Source organism: Micromesistius poutassou (genome assembly GCF_964030765.1).
Source record: "Micromesistius poutassou genome assembly, chromosome: 9".
Lineage (NCBI taxonomy): Eukaryota > Metazoa > Chordata > Actinopteri > Gadiformes > Gadidae > Micromesistius > Micromesistius poutassou.
Window position 1 is genome coordinate 11,402,796 of NC_140279.1, and position 24,058 is coordinate 11,426,853.

Sequence of the window (24,058 nt, forward strand, 5' to 3'; positions counted from 1 at the left end):
TGTTGTTTTGAAGCACCGTGCGTGGTAGCCGGTGTCGCGTCGCGTCGGGACGATGCACTTTACTTCACCGTGGGGGGGGGGGGGCTGCGGTGACTGCAGGCTGCGGCGCTATGCAGCCTGCATGTGTATGGAAGCCATATTGTTTGTGTCACTTTATGCCTTCCTTCAGGGTCCGCTCATGTAAATATAGACTCCATTAGATAGTCACTACAGGTGAAGTATACCTATATAGTAGTTTCTATGACCATTGTATTTATCCATAGAGCGAGTAGGCTGTTTGCAAGGATATTCCATCTTTTTAAAGCATTTGGAAACTAAATGTATTTGGTAGTGTAGAAAGATATCCATGGTTTGATCATTTTCGTATTCTACAGATATGTATTGTATTTTGATAAGATTAATTATATTGGCTCGTGTTGACATATTGAAAAGTTATAATACAATAGTAATAAAAATGCAGTGTTTGAATTAAGTTGTGCGTTTTTTTTACATGCATGTCAGTCTTCACCTGCTTTTGTATTTAATTATGTATAATTCTATGTATGCATGATACCTACTTGGAATGAACAGAAAACAAAAAAATTAAACAGAATGTAAGAAAAACGGAAAAAGTAAAGAAAGGAAGGTTATAGCATTTTGCATATTTGCTTTCTATAATTTATATGATACTCTAATTAATATTTTTGTAAATGAACGCCTCTATCTGAACACCACCTCCATTCGTCCAGTAGGTTTCGCTGCCGAACACCGAACGTAAAAGCTAGATGTGTTGCTTAGATACAACAAACAGAAAATGACAATGAAGCGGACCGCACAGGGCAAAGCCGTTGACATGTAACCCAGCTCGCTTGTCAACATTGATATAATTCATCTTCACGTCCTATCTACCAAGGCCTAGGCTACAAGCGCATCTGTGAGCATAGAAAACAATGTCATCTCAGGAAGAACCGCAGAGCATCGGGAAAGTGATGGACTTCCTTCAAGAATGGGACCATGGGGATAAAACAACACGGAACCGCATGTTGACTACTTTTGTAACTCAAAACCAGGGGAAGACCTACTATGAGCTGGAGACCGCCTTCGCCCTGGGCGCCAGTCTCTTTCTGGCCCGCCTGACCACTTGGATAAGATTGACGTATCCTTCAGCCAGGCATGCAAACTAGTCACCTTTCGGCGAAATTCGCCGTTTTTTTTTAAACAAAATTGGCCACTTGTGTTATTCGTGGAGATCCATTGTGAAAACATTGGGGGTGGGTGGGGTCTACAGTCTGACGAAAACGAGACGATAACGTAATATGGGGATGCCCCCAGACCCCCCTACAACGGTTTAGTTTGTCACCTTTTTCAACCCTTATGAGTTTGCAGGTATGCCTTCAGCCCAGGGGCGTGGCTGGGGTTTGAGGGCCTCGGACCTCTGTAGGGGGCCCCGCGCAAATTTTCTTTTTGATGTCTTAATAATTACAAAACTGTAGCTTAATTTCCAGGCAAATTATGAATTGTGATGTAAAAAAATACGAGGAGTTGTAAGTTATTCGTTTTAGTTTTTGAGTAGAAGCAGCTTACTTCACTACTGCTATCATTAAATGTTTATTGACATGCAGTGAAAGACTAGATAAAACCTGTTAAATGTATTATCATTAGTTTGTTGGTTGAATATTACATTTTCAGATTCAGTTCATGCAGTGTAGAGCAGTGTAGTTTGGTCATCAATATCATACTATCTTCAAGTGCTTTAATGTCAAATACATAGATGTGGAGTTTATTTTTATTTTCTAAAAACATATATATACAGTATATATATAGCCATATACTGTAGATGGCCTTTAGCCATCTTTTGGGTTTGTGCTACTGGGCGTGAATCAAGTTAAAGTTGTCTTTATTGACCGAGACAATTTCTGAGTCATTTCCTTAGCACTCGATTTCAGATACATGTTTGGAAAAACAAACGTTGGTCTTCAGCTGAAAGCGGTCGGAGTCTTCCTGTCAGCGTCAAGCAAGTAAGTGACAGACCAGACTTGTAGTCCAGGACAGAGGGGTTGTGGTCACTATGTCCTGCTCCATGTTCTAGTCACATCTCCTGCTCTGTGTTCTAGTCACTCACATGTCCTGCTCTGTGTTCTAGTCACTCACATGTCCTGCTCTGTGTTCTAGTCACTAACATGTCCTGCTCCGTGTTCTCCTAGTCATCAATACATCCTCGAGTTCCTGGAGGACGGAGGGGTTCTCACCGTCCTGGACATCTTGGGTCAGAACCACATCACAGCAGAGGACAAGTTGCAGTCCCTCCTCCTGCTCCAAACCATCTCCGCTGTCAGCCCCAAGTACAAAGAGATCATCTGTGAGAGCCAAGGTTAGTTTCACACCACACAGGAACAGGGATCCAAACTATCACGAGACAGACCACTACAATCCTGATATCATCAGTGTGTGTGTTGTTTAAATTTAAAACTTAAATTTAGGGCATTTAGCAGACGCTTTTATCCAAAGCGACTTACAACGGTTGATACACCGACGGCGGAGTCAACCATGCAGGGCAACAGCCAGCTCGTAGGGATCTAACTAGCAACCTTCCGGTTGCTAATTCGATCCCGGCTCCTCCTAGCTGAGCGTCGAGGTGTCCCGGAGCAGTGAGGGTGAGGTGCCATGCTCAGGGACACCTCGACACTCTAGCTAGGAAGAGCCGGGGATCAAACTAGCAACCTTCAGGTTACCAGCCGACCCGCCGTACCTCCTGAGCCTGTGCTATAAGATGTGTGTTTCTCACGCGTGCAGGTGTGAAGGCCGCGGCGGAGTGCCTGGCCGAGGCCGACTGGGACGACACCCAAGAGGCAGCCGAGGTGCTGCTGGCGACCCTGGCCCACGGGAACCCCCGGTTCCAGCCCCAGGTGTCCCAGAGCCTGGTGGGCCTCTTGGCCTCCAGCTCCCCCCCAGCCCTGCAGCGCGTCCTCCGCACCCTGCGCGCGGTCCAGGTACTCCCGTCTACAACCACGGGTTGAGCGGTTGTATGCACTTCAATGATCCTTGCACTTTTTGGGGGGTTAACTGCATCGATCAATGTACCAACTGTCAGTCGCGTTCAACAAAAGCGTCCATGAAATAAATGTAATGTCATGTAACGTAGACTGACTCAAATACTAATATTATTTCAAACACACATGCACGCGCACACATGCCGCCACAGGAGCAGACGCATATTAAGCAGACGCACACTGATCTGAACTCCCATCGTTCCCTCCCCCAGTCTGAGGTGAAGACGGTCCATCCCAGCATCCTTGAGCCACTGCTCCACCTGCTCAGCTCTCTGAGCTACGAGGTGCAGGACGAAGGTGAGGTGACCTTATGTAGCAGCTAGAGGAACCGTGTGGAGGAGTTGGAGCGGCCTTTAGTATAGCATGGAGGTAGATTGCCATTACCATTGTAATATGTGACCCATTCCTCGGAATCATGTCATGATGTAGGATACCCAACGATATGCTAGGAAATATTATTCAACTATAATTCAGTGTAAATCGCTTTGGATTAAACTGATAAATAGCAAATAAATATCATATATTCATATATGATTTGATGCTGCGTTTCACTGTAGCTAGGACCAAGACAATCCACTGGTGACTGTGACTCTATGGGCTGAATAATAATCAGCGCCTTACTGGTGCACATTCAAGGCCTGGGTCTCCTTCTAACCCTGTAACAAACATCCGTCCAGACCATGTTCCTCCTCTCTGTGCCCCCCAGCTCTCAGTCTGATCCTGGACCTGAGCCGGTCTGAGCTGAGGCCGGAGCTCCTCAGGGGGCTGGTGGCTCTGCTGAGGCCCAGCGAGGGAGACCGGCAGCAGCCAGTGACAGAAGGTGACCCCCTCCCACGACCAGCGCAGTGCTACTGTAATACACTGAAGATGCACTATCAGTTTGTATAGTGTTACTAATAGTCAATCAATACTAATAGTGTTAACTATTATTGTTATACACTATGGTCAGCACACAACACAATAATAACAATGATACTCATCAATAGCAAATTATAACACTGAATTATTCACTAGGTCAAGTGTACTGCTGTGACAAAGTACAACCAAGTGGCTTTTTGTGGCAATTCTGTTTAAACTGTTCAATGACACATGTTGAACTTATACTAATTGTAGGAATAAGATCCTGTTACACATTCAGGATAATAATACCGATACTAATAGCATTATTATGTAACTATTACGACCCCACCAGACCCTGAGAACATAAAGACGACAGAATCTCTGCCTGTGTTTCTCCAGCAGGCAGCTGCAGCCAGAGCTATACGGTATACACAGTTTCATAAATTTGCTTTACATATTGACTTAGTATCAGTGGGCTGGCACTAAATGACCAAATACAGCACATTAAAGGAGGCGTATCCATAGAAATGTACAATTTGAGTAATGATCGCTCTGACCCAATGCCATCGTTCACCACAGCCTGCTGGCCAAGTCGGGGGAAGACATTTCTCAGGAGCTGCTGGATCTTAAAGTGGTCCATTATCTGCTGTGTGTGATGGCTACCAGGGCACACAAGGATGCTCAGATCCAAGCCAGCCTGGCCCTGATGGTACACACACATGCATGGACAAACACAGCAGGCTTTCTTTGTCTAATATTGACAATGCTAATGTTTATTTCTGTGATTGTGCGTCAGACATGTGTCACAGATACATTTAAATATACAAATACACAATTTGGATAGTCCCCTTTGTGGTGTTCTATTCATCAGGGATGCAAACAGCGCGCTTTTCGGCGGCTGCCACTTTTTTCACGGCTGTTTGTGGGACTTGTGTGAATCGTGTAGATCCGATGAGTTTTTTTTGGGGGGGGGGGGGGGGGTCTGGGAGGGTCTGAGGGTCTGATTATAATTTCATCAACAGTAAATCTGTATTGCATCAACGGTAGATGCAATACAGAATTACTGTTGATGAAATTATAATCAGACCCTCAGACGCGGCGCCAAACTCCAGGGTCAGACTAAGTGAAAATCCTTGCAGCGCGAGATACAGGTGCGCGCGCCCTGCCGAAACAACTGGCTTCGCGTGCGCAGTGTTCTGATTTACTGTTTTCTCATAGACTGTATCTATATGCATTTACTTATTTGGTAGATGATCTACCAATCACAGGGGGGGGGGGGGTTATTATCAGTGTTGGGCAAGTTACTTCAAAAGTGTAATGCATTATTTATTACTTGTTATTACTGTCATTTCAAAATAACTAGTTACATTACAATATTACTGTCTTTGAATTGTTAGGCATTACACTACTTTTACATTACTTTTGCATTACTTTTGCCAAAATAAAAGGAAATATGGATTTGGTGTTCAATAGATCTTCTTGTGTTCAATGCAGGTCATTACACAGCAGGAGGTGATGTGGTATGGCATAATGACTGAGCTAGGCTTAAGGCCAACAAAAGTATAATATAATGGTCGCAGTTATGGCTCATGGTGCAATATATTTTATAATAGAAATACTGTAACTTTAGGTATTCATATCGAAATCAATAGAGCTAGAGCCTACTACTGTACAGTATAATTTATATTTAAAATGTATATTCCTGTAGTTTTGACCTAACCAGATTTATCATGACATGAGCATTACTACTATGAACAAAACAAAGCCAAGACAACAGTTTTGACTCTTCAAATAAAGTGATATGGTCACTTTATTTGAAGAGTCAAAACGGTTGTTGTTATTTAATAATAAATATACAATTTGAGTCAATTACAAAATTCACAATCCGTAAATGTCATTAACAATGTGTTTCCCTGAACAATGAGTGAACTAAAAACCAACAGGTATTGTGTTTTGTCAGCACATAAAACATTTGACGCTATAGACCGAGTCGGCAAGCAAGGAAACGTCACTTCCGGTCAGGGCCGTGGGGGAAAACAAACCGTTTTCCCCATACACACTCATGCAAAAAGGCGGTATTTTAAACCTTTGTCAAACGCTTGTCCGCTGTCATTTCTTGGTTTGAATCACTTGTATATGCTGTCAAAGGGCTATATATTAAAAAAATTATCATGATCGGGTCGATTGTTGTCCGTATATTTTTTTTAAAGTGGATCTTTCACAGTTGGTCTTCCCCCACAGCGTTGAGTCTAGGTGGGTGTTCCCTTGGTCGCCGGCCGGATCTATATCGTAAAAACGCGGCAAGTGTTTGTCTCTTGCTGTCATGTCTTACTTTCAGTCACTTGTATGTGCTGACAAAGAGCTTTATCTTAAAAAACTTGATTAAAGTGATACTTGATACAAGTGACTGAAAGTAAGACATGACAGCAAGAGACAAACACTTGCCGCGTTTTTACGATATAGATCCGGCCGGCGACCAAGGGAACACCCACCTAGACTCAACGCTGTGGGGGAAGACCAACTGTGAAAGATCCACTTTTTAAAAAATATACGGACAACAATCGACCCGATCATGATAATTTTTTTTAATATATAGCCCTTTGACAGCATATACAAGTGATTCAAACCAAGAAATGACAGCGGACAAGCGTTTGACAAAGGTTTAAAATACCGCCTTTTTGCATGAGTGTGTATGGGGAAAACGGTTTGTTTTCCCCCACGGCCCTGACCGGAAGTGACGTTTCCTTGCTTGCCGACTCGGTCTATTGAGAATGAAGAATCACGTGATTTTTGGGGAGGGGAGGGGTTTGAGCCCGTCCGCCATGATGGCATCCACGGCTATCGGTTGCCAGGGGCAACGTTGTCAGAGCGGCATAGAGACAGATGAGGAAATACGCAACATATCCAACATGATAGATATTTTCGGAATGTTGAGTGAAGGGCAATTTCCACCAGAACCGTCACGGAAGCGGCACGGCAATAAAAACGTTCGCCGAAGACATTAGACACCATTATAGTCGATGTAGGCTATTCCACTGGATACGGCAGCGGCACGGAACCAAACCGGCACTACTTTTTTATAAAGTTGCCGGTTCGCAGCCGTGTCTCAGAACACTTGTACAGCATTATTACAGTATGATGTTTATGATCTTTATTCATTAATTGCGCCGCGGCCGAACTGACGCGGATATTCTCTGATATTATGTAAGCATAAGCACCGCGGAAACCACTGCTGTCAAAAGACGCTGATCCATTTTCACTGTTGACGCGAGTTGCTCTAGTTCTACCTCCACAGCCCTGCAGCGGGCAATTGTCGGACAAGATTGCCCTATAGTGTGTGGTGTTCCGTCTTGTGTTCGAATCTCATGTATTTGTATTTACGATCGGAGAGCAACAAATCGGCTGAGATTCTCTTTATGTGTGTGGTGTACATCCGACTCGTAGTGTGGGGCAGCCTTCAGTGCGTTGTCCATTTAGGGAACCTGACAAACTGTAGCCCACTGTTCTTATGGTTTCCTCGACGATCGTGTGAGGCATTGAAGCAGTTTTTAACGCAGCAGTTATTTCCAGGAATTGTTAAAACAGTACAGAATTGCATCAACCTCCTCTGCTAGCAGCTACCGTGTCAACAATAACGCAAAGCTCAGCTGCACTCTCAGGGGCGTACCTTCCAACATGGCGGGAAGGGGCGGGGCTCTGTGCCGTGACGACAACTCCTCATTCTCAATAAAAACAACACACCAATTGACCGTTCGCGCTGTCCAATCACAAGAGTGGTAAGGTCCGTCAAGCTTGCATTTCGCTATGGCGACGGCTCCAGAGAGGAAATCAGAGGAGAGGAAATCTTAAAGACCGGGTAAACCAAGAATAATTATGGGTTTTGAGTTTATAATACCACAGGAAAATATATTATTAACCACCCTGCCAAATTTGAAGGACTAAAAAAATCGCGAAGTATATAAAATTATGCTTCAAAGTTGATGAAAAATGAGCAGTAATCCCTGGCTCAGGACGGTGGGGGCGTGTGCGCTGCAGGCCAGGAAACCACGCCCATCACCGGAGAGAGACCGTCTTCGGTCGGAAACTTAAATAAAGTAAACGAACCGTTAACGTTACGTTTCCCACTGTGGCATCCAGGGAAGATGCACCAACGAGGTTGAAGAGGCATAACGGGCAAGCTAGCTGCAAACTGACAATTCAAACCAGACTCGTGAGCGGTAAAACCATAGACGGGTGAAACCACAGAATGCTAGTGCGCGGTTAATGTATTTATACCTAGAGGGCAGCAGGGGGCGGGTCTACATCGAAGACCGCTTTACGTAAAGCGGTCTTCGATGTAGACCCGCCCATTTTAAACCTGCACACAGAACATTCTCTGAGGCCTAGCTCCTCAAGGAAATGATGAATGGGAAAAATATTTTTTACATGTTTTGAGGGACACATTTAAGGCCTAATTAATATGATAAGAAGAAAAATACTGAATTTGGTTTACCCGGTCTTTAAAAAAGGAGCGCGGGGCTTGCGAACTGTCAATTGATTTCGGGTTTAAAATGCATTGTAACGCACGTTACTGAGATTTGTACCGAGTAAAATATTACCTCTTTTTTTTTTGTAATGCCTTACATTACCGCGTTACAGCAAAAAGTAATGCATTACAGTAATGCATTACTCCCAACACTGGTTATTATCGATAATAGAAAATGCGGATCATTTTCTTTCTCGTGTGTCTCGTTTTTCGCCCGTGCCTAAAACCGCCACTGCTTATAATGCTAAAGCCCAGTTCAGGCCAAAGATTCGCGACGCAACTGCTTGCAACTCGCCGCTCGCGACTCCTTGCGACGAGACGGGCTGAGACGTTCTAAAAACGGGGCAGTTCAGACTGCTGCACCGGGCGGCGATTATTTTTATTTTGGTTGAGAGTAGGCTAGAGTTGCTGTAGTAATTCGCTGGAGCTTAGTTTGTTTAGATCCCGCTAGTTGCATTGCATTCTTTCGTAGTGGCGACTTCTCTACTGCAAGGGAAGCTCGGCTTCACCTAAAATTTCGAAAATTAAATGGTCAGATACCTACTGTTGTGTTAACATTTCATTGATTAAAAATGCGTTAGAACACGTCCATCTCGAAGACGAGTCCGTTCAGAATCAGCTGCTTATCGCAGGTCGACTGACTCGATTTCCTTCTCATACACTTAGGCCTACGTGTTTAATTTGCGTGTGTTTAGACAGATGGGCGCGCACACACACGCGCACCAAGCATCACCCGCATTCATTTATTCTATTAAATACTCACTCGCGGTAAAACTATGTTTTTTCCCACGATCAAATACTCATCAATCCTAAAAGTAATGGGCTTGTACACGATGTCTGGGTCAAAAACATATGTGTTTGCTGTACGGTGTTTGCAGATGCATTGATTTAAAAGTAGGAACTTACCGCTGTATCAGCTGTTCTTTCCCAAATAACTTTGTTTTGGAAGCCTGGAATATACTTTGCTCGAATGTATTATTGTTATTATTTTAACGGATGGCATAGCCTACTATACTTCATTCATGTTCATTCATGCAGGGAAAAAAATGTTTCCACAATCCACACGCTATTTCTATGCAGTTTCACACGTATGAATAATCTTTGACATCATAATATTTAACATGCAAGTCTAGTGGTGCCTGGTTGCTGCGGGGGAAAATCAGCTTTGCGCCGGGTGCAAACTAGCAATGACACATGCGTCGGTGTAGAAAGTCAATTGCGCCGGGCGCAAGATAGGGCCCTTCTTCTGTTTGGCGCACATGGCTAATTTGCATACGCGCACAGGACTGTCGGAATGGGAACACGTCGGACTGGCAGCATTACGGGGGCGCGATTACGGGCTGGCGGAGTTACATTTAAAAATCGCGTTCAAGTAAAAATAAATAAGAAAAGCGGAATCAATTTGTGGCGCTCGTTGTTCAATATTGGCCTATGTGTGGGAAACACTTGAGTGGGCTTATTTTATCAACAGGCGGCACTGCTTTTTTAAGGATACTAAAATCATTTAATACATTTTAATTGAGTCAAATAGATTGCTGAAGGTGGCGCAGGGCACATTGAGGAATGGGGGCTGAGTGAACTACTTTGCTCTCCGTTATGATACAGAAAGTCTAGGGTGATCAGACGTCCCGGTTTAGTCTGGTCGCGTTATGCTACAGTATGGCTAAAATATTCAACTCTTCATTTGCAGAATGAGAGAATTTGATGAGAGTGCAAAGTGGATAAAGGATGTAAAACCAGTTGGAAGTGGCCTTGGCTAAAAGTTGAAACTGCAATTGAGGTCAAGGCAGTCAACGCAATTTCAAACTATCAGACTTTTAAAAATAAATTGAAAAAAAGGGATGTGCTAAATGCACTCTCTGCGTTAAAGAGATAAATTATGGTTCCAGAGGGCTGCATGCCCTGTTGGAACACTGCCAGAGCACAATACACACACAGAGAGTGGCCTCCATCGTATCCCCAAAGTGTGGCCCAGCTCCTCTGTAAGGACAATCCTTTACCAGCTACCAGCCAGAATCAGGCCTCAGCAGCCGAAAAGATCAGGGAAAGTGTAGTACTCCCGATTCCAATGTGCAATCGGATTGCCAATGGAGAGGTGTGTGTGTGTGTGTGTGTGTGTGTGTGTGTGTGTGTGTGTGTGTGTGTGTTGAAGACTAGTTAAACAAAATTAACGTTTGTGGATTTTCATTTTAAGAATTTCAGTTTGCACTTTGTCTGTGTATAGGGTGGGCCGGGGATGGCAGAGGTTGGTGGAAATGTCATTATTTGATATTTGCTGCGGGGGCGCGGGCTTCGAAAATCTCTCTTTTTTGACCATAGGTCTGTTTGCATCCCTGGCCTATAAAACAGTCTACTGCAACACCTTGTGGTTATATTCTGCTAATCAAGTTCTCGAATGGAGGACCAAGCAGAGGAATCATTCACGTTGGAAGTAATCTCTTCAACTCACTAAACTCCATGCTTATTTTTATTTTTTTTTACTATTCAGTAGCTTTTAAATTTGGAACCACCAGCAAGTCCCAGAGACAGAGTTGGGTCAGATATGGGAAAGGTATATTAATTATGTTACTTGTGGCAAGTGGAGGGGTGGGAAAGGTACACCGACAACGCCACCTGGGGAGTTTCGCCCCAGGAGATATATGTTCAGAAGAAGTGGTTACATACCTTCACTACTATTACAATGGTCAACACAGGTTCGTATACCACGGGCAGAGACGTATTTAGAAAAGTATAAAAGTTTATTTTGCAAACACTTAAAACTAATAACACTGGCACGTAATTAAACTGGGGCCGTAGAACAACGTGAACAAGGCCGTGGAGGCCAGGTACGACGGCCCGAAATCAAATCAAGGGGGAGGAATAACTAACCTAAAACACCCGTGACACTACAGACACACACAGACAAGGAGTTTGTGACGAAAAGGACCACCACCAGGGGTCGCCGCCTGGCCCCCAGCACCTGTTCATAAAGAAAATAAATCAAATTATAAAACTGGCCTCCCAGTTAATACGGCCGTTGATTCAACACTCTCCACAAACATACACACACAATATATATATACTTCAAGTAATTCAAAGAAACAAACAAAACAAAGGTAAATAATGTTCATTAAACAACGAAAAGTAAATAATGTTCATTAAACAACGAAAAGTAAATAATGTTCATTAAACAACAAAAGTAACTAATGTTCATTAAACAACAAAAGTAAATATTGCTCAACCAAATTAAACAAATGCATACAGAATAAATCTTTTCAAATATAACTAATCAACTGAACGAAATCTTAAAGTATGCTACAGTGAGCCCTGACACCAGCTCTGTCAAGAGCCTCAGTATGTGATTTCAACAAGGCTCAGAAGAGCGTCAGGACAGTCCCAGTGAGCCAAAACAGCAGCGGGTCCAGGAGATGGTAGCGATGATGGTTTCTGGTCCTCACCAGCAGGGCATTACGGATCGCCAAGGGGAGATGGTCTAAGACATAAGCAGAACAATACACTCAGTCGGGAGCGGCCCAACAGGCTGAAACCAGGGGCGGACAACGCAGACTTACCCCGCGGAGACCGCGCAACCACGCCAAAGGGCCCACGGCAGAGCAACTCAGCCCCGAGACCCCAGCAGTCCGCCACACCGTGCGCCAACGGAGAGAGCGTATGTCGCTATAGCGCTGCGCCAAAGGAGGGAGCGTGCGTTATTGCGGAAGAAGAGAGGACGCTCTTGCCAGCATGGCATGCGGCTTCACCACGCCGCCCCGGACCACAGCCACCACCACGGACGAGCGGAACAGGAAGAGAGAGAGAGAGAGCGTGCCCCGCTCCGGACCACAGCCACCACCACGGACGAGCGGAACAGGAAGAGAGAGCGTGCCAGGTGCCGTGAGAAATTGGATGTGTGGCGTGTGTAAGCAGGCAAAAACGTGTGTCACAGGGTGAAACCGTGCAAGTTGGCAGCTCTGAAATGAATGGAAAAAATAATTAAATAAAAAAAAATGTATAAAAAATTTTTTTATATAAAAAAATGTATAAAAAAAAAATTATATAAAAAAAAATTATATTAAAAACATTATATAAAAAAAAATTTATATAAAAAAAAAATTATTAAAAAAAAATTATAAATTAAAAAAATAATAATAAAAAAAAAATTTGACCTGCGCACAAATGTTTTTTTTTGGACATGCGCATGCGCATCTTTTTTTGGACCTGCGCATGCGCATCTTTTTTGGACCTTTTCAAATATAACTAATCAAGCATGCGCATCTTTTTTTGGACCTGCGCATGCGCATCTTTTTTTGGATGCGCATGCGCATCTTTTTTTGGACCTGCGCATGCGCATCCAAAAAAAGATGCGCATGCGCGTGTCCAAAAAAAAACATTTGTGCGCAGGTCAAAAAATGTTTTATTATTATTTTTTTAATTTATAATTTTCTTTTTATAATTTTTTTATATAATTTCTTTTTTTATTATTTTTTTATATAAATTTTTTTTTATAATATTTTTTTTTTATATAATTCTTTTTTTCATTCATTTCAGAGCTGCCAACTTGCACGGTTTCACCCTGTGACACGTTTTTGCCTGCTTACACACGCCACACATCCAATTTCTCACGGCACCTGGCACGCTCTCTCTTCCTGTTCCGCTCGTCCGTGGTGGTGGCTGTGGTCCGGGGCGGCGTGGTGAAGCCGCATGCCATGCTGGCAAGAGCGTCCTCTCTTCTTCCGCAATAACGCACGCTCCCTCCTTTGGCGCAGCGCTATAGCGACATACGCTCTCTCCGTTGGCGCACGGTGTGGCGGACTGCTGGGGTCTCGGGGCTGAGTTGCTCTGCCGTGGGCCCTTTGGCGTGGTTGCGCGGTCTCCGCGGGGTAAGTCTGCGTTGTCCGCCCCTGGTTTCAGCCTGTTGGGCCGCTCCCGACTGAGTGTATTGTTCTGCTTATGTCTTAGACCATCTCCCCTTGGCGATCCGTAATGCCCTGCTGGTGAGGACCAGAAACCATCATCGCTACCATCTCCTGGACCCGCTGCTGTTTTGGCTCACTGGGACTGTCCTGACGCTCTTCTGAGCCTTGTTGAAATCACATACTGAGGCTCTTGACAGAGCTGGTGTCAGGGCTCACTGTAGCATACTTTAAGATTTCGTTCAGTTGATTAGTTATATTTGAAAAGATTTATTCTGTATGCATTTGTTTAATTTGGTTGAGCAATATTTACTTTTGTTGTTTAATGAACATTAGTTACTTTTGTTGTTTAATGAACATTATTTACTTTTCGTTGTTTAATGAACATTATTTACTTTTCGTTGTTTAATGAACATTATTTACCTTTGTTTTGTTTGTTTCTTTGAATTACTTGAAGTATATATATATTGTGTGTGTATGTTTGTGGAGAGTGTTGAATCAACGGCCGTATTAACTGGGAGGCCAGTTTTATAATTTGATTTATTTTCTTTATGAACAGGTGCTGGGGGCCAGGCGGCGACCCCTGGTGGTGGTCCTTTTCGTCACAAACTCCTTGTCTGTGTGTGTCTGTAGTGTCACGGGTGTTTTAGGTTAGTTATTCCTCCCCCTTGATTTGATTTCGGGCCGTCGTACCTGGCCTCCACGGCCTTGTTCACGTTGTTCTACGGCCCCAGTTTAATTACGTGCCAGTGTTATTAGTTTTAAGTGTTTGCAAAATAAACTTTTATACTTTTCTAAATACGTCTCTGCCCGTGGTATACGAACCTGTGTTGACCATTGTAATAGTAGTGAAGGTATGTAACCACTTCTTCTGAACATATATCTCCTGGGGCGAAACTCCCCAGGTGGCGTTGTCGGTGTACCTTTCCCACCCCTCCACTTGCCACAAGTAACATAATTAATATACCTTTCCCATATCTGACCCAACTCTGTCTCTGGGACTTGCTGGTGGTTCCAAATTTAAAAGCTACTGAATAGTAAAAAAAAATAAAAATAAGCATGGAGTTTAGTGAGTTGAAGAGATTACTTCCAACGTGAATGATTCCTCTGCTTGGTCCTCCATTCGAGAACTTGATTAGCAGAATATAACCACAAGGTGTTGCAGTAGACTGTTTTATAGGCCAGGGATGCAAACAGACCTATGGTCAAAAAAGAGAGATTTTCGAAGCCCGCGCCCCCGCAGCAAATATCAAATAATGACATTTCCACCAACCTCTGCCATCCCCGGCCCACCCTATACACAGACAAAGTGCAAACTGAAATTCTTAAAATGAAAATCCACAAACGTTAATTTTGTTTAACTAGTCTTCAACACACACACACACACACACACACACACACACACACACACACACACACACACACACACACACACACACACACACACACACACCTCTCCATTGGCAATCCGATTGCACATTGGAATCGGGAGTACTACACTTTCCCTGATCTTTTCGGCTGCTGAGGCCTGATTCTGGCTGGTAGCTGGTAAAGGATTGTCCTTACAGAGGAGCTGGGCCACACTTTGGGGATACGATGGAGGCCACTCTCTGTGTGTGTATTGTGCTCTGGCAGTGTTCCAACAGGGCATGCAGCCCTCTGGAACCATAATTTATCTCTTTAACGCAGAGAGTGCATTTAGCACATCCCTTTTTTTCAATTTATTTTTAAAAGTCTGATAGTTTGAAATTGCGTTGACTGCCTTGACCTCAATTGCAGTTTCAACTTTTAGCCAAGGCCACTTCCAACTGGTTTTACATCCTTTATCCACTTTGCACTCTCATCAAATTCTCTCATTCTGCAAATGAAGAGTTGAATATTTTAGCCATACTGTAGCATAACGCGACCAGACTAAACCGGGACGTCTGATCACCCTAGACTTTCTGTATCATAACGGAGAGCAAAGTAGTTCACTCAGCCCCCATTCCTCAATGTGCCCTGCGCCACCTTCAGCAATCTATTTGACTCAATTAAAATGTATTAAATGATTTTAGTATCCTTAAAAAAGCAGTGCCGCCTGTTGATAAAATAAGCCCACTCAAGTGTTTCCCACACATAGGCCAATATTGAACAACGAGCGCCACAAATTGATTCCGCTTTTCTTATTTATTTTTACTTGAACGCGATTTTTAAATGTAACTCCGCCAGCCCGTAATCGCGCCCCCGTAATGCTGCCAGTCCGACGTGTTCCCATTCCGACAGTCCTGTGCGCGTATGCAAATTAGCCATGTGCGCCAAACAGAAGAAGGGCCCTATCTTGCGCCCGGCGCAATTGACTTTCTACACCGACGCATGTGTCATTGCTAGTTTGCACCCGGCGCAAAGCTGATTTTCCCCCGCAGCAACCAGGCACCACTAGACTTGCATGTTAAATATTATGATGTCAAAGATTATTCATACGTGTGAAACTGCATAGAAATAGCGTGTGGATTGTGGAAACATTTTTTTCCCTGCATGAATGAACATGAATGAAGTATAGTAGGCTATGCCATCCGTTAAAATAATAACAATAATACATTCGAGCAAAGTATATTCCAGGCTTCCAAAACAAAGTTATTTGGGAAAGAACAGCTGATACAGCGGTAAGTTCCTACTTTTAAATCAATGCATCTGCAAACACCGTACAGCAAACACATATGTTTTTGACCCAGACATCGTGTACAAGCCCATTACTTTTAGGATTGATGAGTATTTGATCGTGGGAAAAAACATAGTTTTACCGCGAGTGAGTATTTAATAGAATAAATGAATGCGGGTGATGCTTGGTGCGCGTGTGTGTGCGCGCCCATCTGTCTAAACACACGCAAATTAAACACGTAGGCCTAAGTGTATGAGAAGGAAATCGAGTCAGTCGACCTGCGATAAGCAGCTGATTCTGAACGGACTCGTCTTCGAGATGGACGTGTTCTAACGCATTTTTAATCAATGAAATGTTAACACAACAGTAGGTATCTGACCATTTAATTTTCGAAATTTTAGGTGAAGCCGAGCTTCCCTTGCAGTAGAGAAGTCGCCACTACGAAAGAATGCAATGCAACTAGCGGGATCTAAACAAACTAAGCTCCAGCGAATTACTACAGCAACTCTAGCCTACTCTCAACCAAAATAAAAATAATCGCCGCCCGGTGCAGCAGTCTGAACTGCCCCGTTTTTAGAACGTCTCAGCCCGTCTCGTCGCAAGGAGTCGCGAGTTGCAAGCAGTTGCGTCGCGAATCTTTGGCCTGAACTGGGCTTTAGCATTATAAGCAGTGGCGGTTTTAGGCACGGGCGAAAAACGAGACACACGAGAAAGAAAATGATCCGCATTTTCTATTATCGATAATAACCCCCCCCCGTGATTGGCAGATCATCTACCAAATAAGTAAATGCATAGATACAGTCTATGAGAAAACAGTAAATCAGAACGCTACGCACGCGAAGCCAGTTGTTTCGGCAGGGCGCGCGCACCTGTATCTAGCGCTGCAAGGACTTAGTCTGACCCTGGAGTTTGGCGCCGCGTCTGAGGGTCTGATTATAATTTCATCAACAGTAATTCTGTATTGCATCTACCGTTTATGCAATACAGAATTACTGTTGATGAAATTATAATCAGACCCTCAGACCCTCCCAGACCTATCCCAGACCCCCCCCCCCCCCCCAAAAAAAAAAACAACAACTCATCGGATCTACACGATTCACACAAGTCACCCAAAAGCGCGCTGTTTGCATCCCTGGTGTGTGTGTGTGTGTGTGTGTGTGTGTGTGTGTGTGTGTGTGTGTGTGTGTGTGTGTGTGTGTGTGTGTGTGTGTGTGTGTGTGTGTGTGTGTGTGTGTGTGTGTGTGTGTGTGTGTGTGTGTGTGTGTGTGTGTGTGTGTTGAAGACTAGTTAAACAAAATTAACGTTTTTTGGATTTTCATTTTAATAATTTCAGTTTGCACTTTGTCTGTGTATAGGGTGGGCCGGGGATGGCAGAGGTTGGTGGAAATGTCATTATTTGATATTTGCTGCGGGGGCGCGGGCTTCGAAAATCTCTCTCTTTTTTGACCATAGGTCTTTTTGCATCCCTGATTCATTCATTAGTTATTGTTCATTATTGGAATGCACATTTAGAGTTGTACGCAAGCACACGCGCACACACACCCACCCACATACACCTCACTGTTGCTGTGTGTGGCCCACACAAACACATATATTTCATATCAAGTGACATTTTAATGATTCTCTCTCCAGCACTTTGTCCAGACATACCCAGACATATCAGAACATGTACGGGGAGGAATGGGAATTGAACTCTTTGAGAATTTCATGGTAAGATATCAGACGTTATATGAAAAATGATAGGCTGCTGCGGTTTTTATGACAAATTAAATAATCGCTGCTTCTTTACAGCAAAATCCTGACAAAGTTTATGCACACATAGATGAAATCCAGGCAGAAAGGCTGCTATCTAACAAAGTCCACCAAACCAAAGGTAACGACAATGTTAACTTAACATTATGTATTGTTGTGAATCTTTATTTTTAATTCACAGATATTTATTTATGAAATAATGTAGGACTAAATCACACTTTTTACTACTTTACTTTCTAGAGTCGGAGGTCGGTGAATGCTAACCAGAGGAACAGAAACATCCAGAGGAAATACATGTTCTGTATTGTGCTTTTGTTATATTCAATTAAACTTTCCATATCGTTAATTTCTCCATTTGTCACGTTTTTCACCTATTTCGGTGTAACCTATTGGTAGTTGAATTACGGGGCGTTTGTACACGTCCGCTTTATCACCGGTGTACAAAAGCTATTATATTGCCTTTGAAAAAGGCGCACAGTGCTAATCTACGCTGGGCGTTCTCAGACGCAGTAGATCTACAGCGCCACTACGTGGCCATAAAGAGTAACTTCATCTTTGTGTTATATTTGTTCACACTTTAAATGCGTGTGTTGCTTTCACACACATGCATATGGATTAGACATGCGTGAATTGCATTGTATTGTCCTACATATATGGCTTGTTAAGCCCTTCCAGACTGTAACTGTGAGTAAGGGCTATGCAAATACAATTGAATTTATTCTAATTGATTGAGCAGGATTGGGAAACAATGGAGATGGCTGATGCCAGGGTAGGGTAGGTATTCAGAGCTATAAGTATACCCTGGCTATCCTTCGTGGATGCACTGTTATGGGTTGTTACTTACATTTAAAATATCAGTTTTAAGGATATTTTGCAACTTTATCTTTGTTATGTGCATTAGGGAGATGTTATAAAGCAGAATCTGTAAATCCTGCACATTTTCAGGAGTTCCTTGATGTAGGGGAGCCCGAGTGTTTCCCATTTATTAAAACTGCTGGGTTCAGCTTGAGATGTTCGATAAGTGAAAATAGATAGTTTTGGGAAGAGTTTTAACAGACCTTGCTTCCTTTTTTTTCCTCTTAAAGTTCCCCAAATATGGGCCCTCAAATATATTTTTCATAGGGCCCCCCAAAAAATAGAAACGGTCCTGCATAGAATATATATGCGTGCGTGTTTATGTGCGTGTTCATAGGTTCATAGGATTTCAGTGGGCCCAGTCGGCGATGTTAAGAAGAACATTTGCCACTCGGTGTCCGTCAGCCAGCTGCCTCCAATCATCGCGGGATCACTTGAACGCGCCGCTGAAGTGCGCATCAAGTGATGCCGCGATGGTTCGGGGGCCCGAGGGGGGCCGAGGGGGACCGAGAGGGTCCGAGGGGGGAGGAGGGAAACTCAAGAGTGTGTGCGGCTAACGACAGTCGGTCCCCAGCGATGCTGCAGGCAGTCTGCTGACAGCATCCTCTGCGTCTCCAGGAGATGAGCAGAATGAGTCCCTGGTCGCAACGATGGATATTACGCGTGGTTGTTATTTAGAAGTACTTTTATGCGTCGTTTTCGTTTTGGATTTTCTTGGAACAGGTGGTAAGTAACTTTTTCCACTATTCTTCATTCTTTGACCCGTTTCAGACTTTTTTTTTAATTGATTGCTAACTTTGTTGTGGACGGTGGTTGTAGAGGCCTATATCTTATTTTCTAATCATTAGGCTGCAGAGTTTCATTGTGTTTTTATTTCAGTTCACTTCATTTTACAATGGACAAAGTTCGTGATTTGTAGATTGTAATTAATAAGGTGTCGTTTTACAGTTTAATCCTTTATTTCGGCCTATGTGTTCCATGCCTTTGCTGTACTTATAATATTTTTTAATATAGATTTTCAAAGGGAAATCTCGGTTTATTTTCATAATACGCTGTGGTCTTATATACACATCGCGTAAGCCTATGGTAATATACTGTCGTTCATCAGGGCCTTGCTTTGAATTTCAATTAGCAGAGCCTATTGCTTTGACTTAAGTGGACGTTTTCTAAAGATAGCTATAGCATGAAAAGACATGAGTAACAATAGGGGTGGATCGTGTTTCTCCGTTGGCGGTGGGCGTGGGGGGTCAGAGGGAAATGGCTGGCTCGGTAATCAAATGGATAAGGCCAGAAGCGCATATGTCTTTACAGGACCCTGTGTGTTATCACCCTCCCCACACACACATGCCATTGGTCAGAGTAGTTGACATGTCAGGGGGCTGCACATGTACCATTCTACGGCTTGCAGATAGGACCCTAAAAGAGGCGGTGTGTCTCATTTGCATATGAAAGAACCCTTACAAGCTCTGTTGGTTATGTGTGTGTGTGTGTGTGTGTGTGTGTGTGTGTGTGTGTGTGTGTGTGTGTGTGTGTGTGCGCGCGCGCGCGCGCGCCCGTGTGTGTTTATGTGTGCGTGGGTTTCTGTGTGCATGTGGTGTGTGTTTTTTTGTGTGTTCATGTGTATGTGAGTGGTTGTTCATGTTTGTGTGCGTGTGCGCGCATGCGTGCGTGTGTGTGTATGTGTGTGTGTGTGGGGGGGGGGGGGGATGTGCGGTTTGCCGGAGCTTAGGCAGGCAGGCTGCTTCTGTGTCCTCCCTGGCTTCCAGAAGGACCCATCTGTCTGCAACAGGCCAGAGTGGAGGTCATTTTGTTTCATTAACATGAATTCCCCCACTCATCACTATGTGCATAACTATTCCTGAATACACCTATTAAAATAACCACGTGCCTTACATAGTAGAGTCGTATAGTGTAAGCTTAGAGCTCATGTCCATTCATAAAACCTAAAACCATTATATCTAATTATGTCTAATTATAGACATAATTATATTGGCTTCTAGAGTGTAAACCTTGGAATCCTCAGTCTCATCTTTGAGCTACTGGATTGACCATATGGTCCGAGCCCCATGGACACGGTAGGGTTCCAGCCCCGTGCCTCCCACCCCAACCCCCCTCTGAGTTGCTGCTACAGAGCAGGTTAGTCTAGACGTCTGCACTCTATAGCTGGAGCCTGTCTGGGAAACGGGCTGACCTTCGTGATAAGGAGGATGATGATGATCAGGAGGAGGATGATGGCTAGAATGTGATTGCCCTCTTCAGCATCTTTAGAGTCTGATTGCACCCTTGAATCAAAAACAGGGTGCTTCTCAAAGTGCGGTGAAAATGAGAAAGGAAATGAGTTGGATGAGTGGCTCTTTACATATAACACATCAACTGAGAAAATAAATGAAAGAATCGATAATTCATTTAGCATTAACTTCATCGAAACCGTAATTATAATTAAAATGAAGCACAAATATGATACGTATTCTCACTCTCGTATGAGGCCCACTCCAAGAGCAGCACAGCTCTGAGCAGAACTCAAGTCGGCCTCTTGTCTTGTGATGTCCACCTCCAGCTCCTGACGCAGCATCATCAGCCTCTCATCTGTCCCATTGGTTCTGCCTGGGTTGGGTGTCATGGCAACTTGTAGCAAGCCGTCACTGGTTGATAGCCCTCTCTGCCGTTATCTTCCCTGTTCGTGTTGTTGAGCTGAATAGCCCATTAGGCACGGACCGTTAAAGACTGTTTCAAATGGGAACCATCATTCTCTCCCAGTTGTGTTTCCTGTTTCTAAAACGATTTTCTGATCCTTATTTTTATTATATTTATATAAGTAATATCTAGTAGATAAAAGTTTGCAACTTTGTTATTATTTCATATTTAAAATAAATGCTTTATCAAGATATTGCATTTTATAGTTAAAAGTGTACATTCATTATGATGTCAGTAGTGCTATTTGTATGTAAAGTTTGGACAATTATTTGAATTCCCCTCTGAAAGCCAACTGAAACAGCAGCTGCATGTCTGTCAAGGGCCGCTGCTGTTGGAATGAACATCTTTCTGTCAGTCGGGGCTTAGCACGAGTGTGCTGAGCCTCTCATTAGCATGGGTGGCGTGCTCTGACTGAAACAAGAGGCAGACCCACAGCCCTGGCACGGTGGCATTCATACACATCCCACTGATCGCTGGAGCCGTAAAGAGCGTAAAGGAATACATCCCCCAAATAACTGACTCCTGTCGAGTGCCATCGCCATGGTGATGGATGGAATGCAGAGGATGGGTCGGAGAATGGGTTACCGGGGAAACGGTGCCAAGATGCTGTGTGAGGCGCAGCGTCCACCACATGCCCGGAACATGTAGTGGAGGAGAGAAATTCATCAAAGATGAGGACAGGGATTTCTGACAGACACCATCATCATACACAGACTGAGCATCTGTTAGAGTTCAACTTGAGGAGCCAGACACAGAGACAGGTTGGGGTTAACCCAAAAACTCCCAAAGGATTTTTGCAGAGAAAAAGGCCAACGAAAATATGCTGCAGAAACTGCTGATAACTAAATGACTGACATAGTGACTTGAAATCTAAGCTAAACAAAGCCAAGTTACTGACAAGGCAGGGAAGAAAACAAACATGCTGACAGTAAATCACATTAAAAACAGTTACAACGCAGAAACACAACCCAAAGCTTGGAGACACATGCGGAAAGAATACACTGAAAAACAATGGACCTGAAAATTGAGGAAATCGGGTGAAGGAAACAAAACTACTTGGCTTAGTCTTAGGCGTTTTTGAGGGGGATTAAGATTAGTTTTCATTTATTTATACTTATCCTAGCTATCTCTGGTGTATACCGGGAAGGGGTTAACCTAGTGATTGTTAGTGCTTGGCACTTGGTTCTATGAACATCCTTACTGTACCGACAGGGACATATTGTTGTTTCTCTTTCTTCTGACAAATGTACTTATTGTAAGTCGCCTCCTAAATCTAAATGTTGTGTTCTCCCCACGAATCTCAGACCCCTTCAAAGATAACTCGATTACTTGTGCATCGTTGTGAAGTGAGTAAGTATGTTGTTGTCTAACACAGAACCACGCCCCTACCTGCCCTTAGCCACGCCCCCCGGAAGGCTGCCAATCACAGCGGACCCCTGCTCCTCGGACCCGTGCCAGAACCACGCGCTGTGCCGTAGCCGCGGCAACGGGTTCTCCTGCTTCTGCGTGCCGGGCTTCCAGGGGCCGCGCTGCCAGATCGACGTCAACGAGTGCATCTCCCAGCCCTGCCTCAACGGGGCCACCTGTGAGGACCGCGTGGGCCGCTTCACCTGCCGGTGCCCCCCGGGGTTCACAGGTGAGTCTCCTGACCCTCACCTGGCCGTCACCTGACCCCCACCTGACCTTTACCTGGACCGCACGTGACCTTTACCTAAAGTTCACCTGACCGTCACCTGATCCTCACCTGACGTTCACCTGACCTTTACCTGAATGTCACCTGACCTTTACCTGACGTTCACCTGATGTTCACCTGACCCTCACCTGACCTTTACCTGCCCCCCACCTGATCTTTACCTGACCCTTTCCTGACCCCCACCTGACGTTCACCTGACCCTCACCTGACCTTTACCTGACCCTCTCCTGACCTTTACCTGACCTTTCCCTGACCCTCACCTGCCCCCCACCTGCCCATCGGTCTCATGAGGCTCTGCATGAGGGAGAGTTCATCAGGGAACCTAGTGTGAGCAGCTTAGTTATATTTGAACAGTAGTGATTTCCTGATTATGGTTTTAATGAGGATTTTGATTGAGATTGATTTGATGGTTTGATTTGCAGTTGGCTTCAGAAATGTTCACGATGGACTTCTTTTTCATGTGTTTAAACTGTTTCGTTTCGCAAAATAAATGAGGAATTTTAACCATTTCCGACAGTCAAAGATATTGGCCAAATATCTTTGAGAGCTGAAAGTAAATTATGTTTGTAGAGCGATTCAATTGAGGTGTTCACTGCTGCAGAGAGGAATCTTGCATGTCGAAGTGCACTTTAGACATGCTGTTATTGTACTATTATTTTAATAGAGCACTCTACCCTAGAAGATCACAGCCAGTCCACATGAAAGACTCCCACTATCACAGAAACACATCCACATCCACACCCGCAGGCAGGCAGGCAGGCAGGCAGGCAGGCAGGCACACAGGCACGCACACACACACACTCTCTGCTGTGTGTGTTGCCCTCCAGAGAAGGTCTGAAGGACGTGCCCACCTACCCTTGCCCCCCCTCCATCTGTTCCTCTTCTTCTGCTGCTTTAATCTCCGCAGGGAGCACCTGCCAGCTGCAGATTGACAAGTGCCAATCACAGCCGTGCCTGAACGGGGGCGGTTGCCATGACACCCACCAAAGCTTTGTGTGCACCTGCCTGCCCGGTTTCCACGGAGACCGCTGCGAAAACAACACAGAAGAGTGCCAGAGTGGGCCATGCCAGGACGGGGGCCCGTGTGTAGAAGGGTCGAGTGTAGATGGGTGAGTGGCCAAGGAGCCATTACTGAGCTGC

General features: G+C 44.3%; 1 protein-coding gene across 1 annotated transcript; it reads left to right on the plus strand.

Annotated features, from left to right (window-relative positions):
• Window positions 1–929: 929 nt before the first annotated feature.
• armh1 (armadillo like helical domain containing 1) lies at window positions 930–17,939 on the plus strand (the record flags this gene model as incomplete). Its single annotated transcript, XM_084473587.1, has 11 exons — window positions 930–1,135; window positions 1,926–1,997; window positions 2,184–2,350; window positions 2,773–2,969; window positions 3,242–3,326; window positions 3,736–3,849; window positions 4,222–4,294; window positions 4,449–4,578; window positions 17,557–17,634; window positions 17,716–17,797; window positions 17,917–17,939. The coding sequence occupies 11 exons, from the start codon at window positions 930–932 to the stop codon at window positions 17,937–17,939; spliced, it is 1,227 nt and encodes a 408-aa protein (XP_084329713.1).
• Window positions 17,940–24,058: the final 6,119 nt, after the last annotated feature.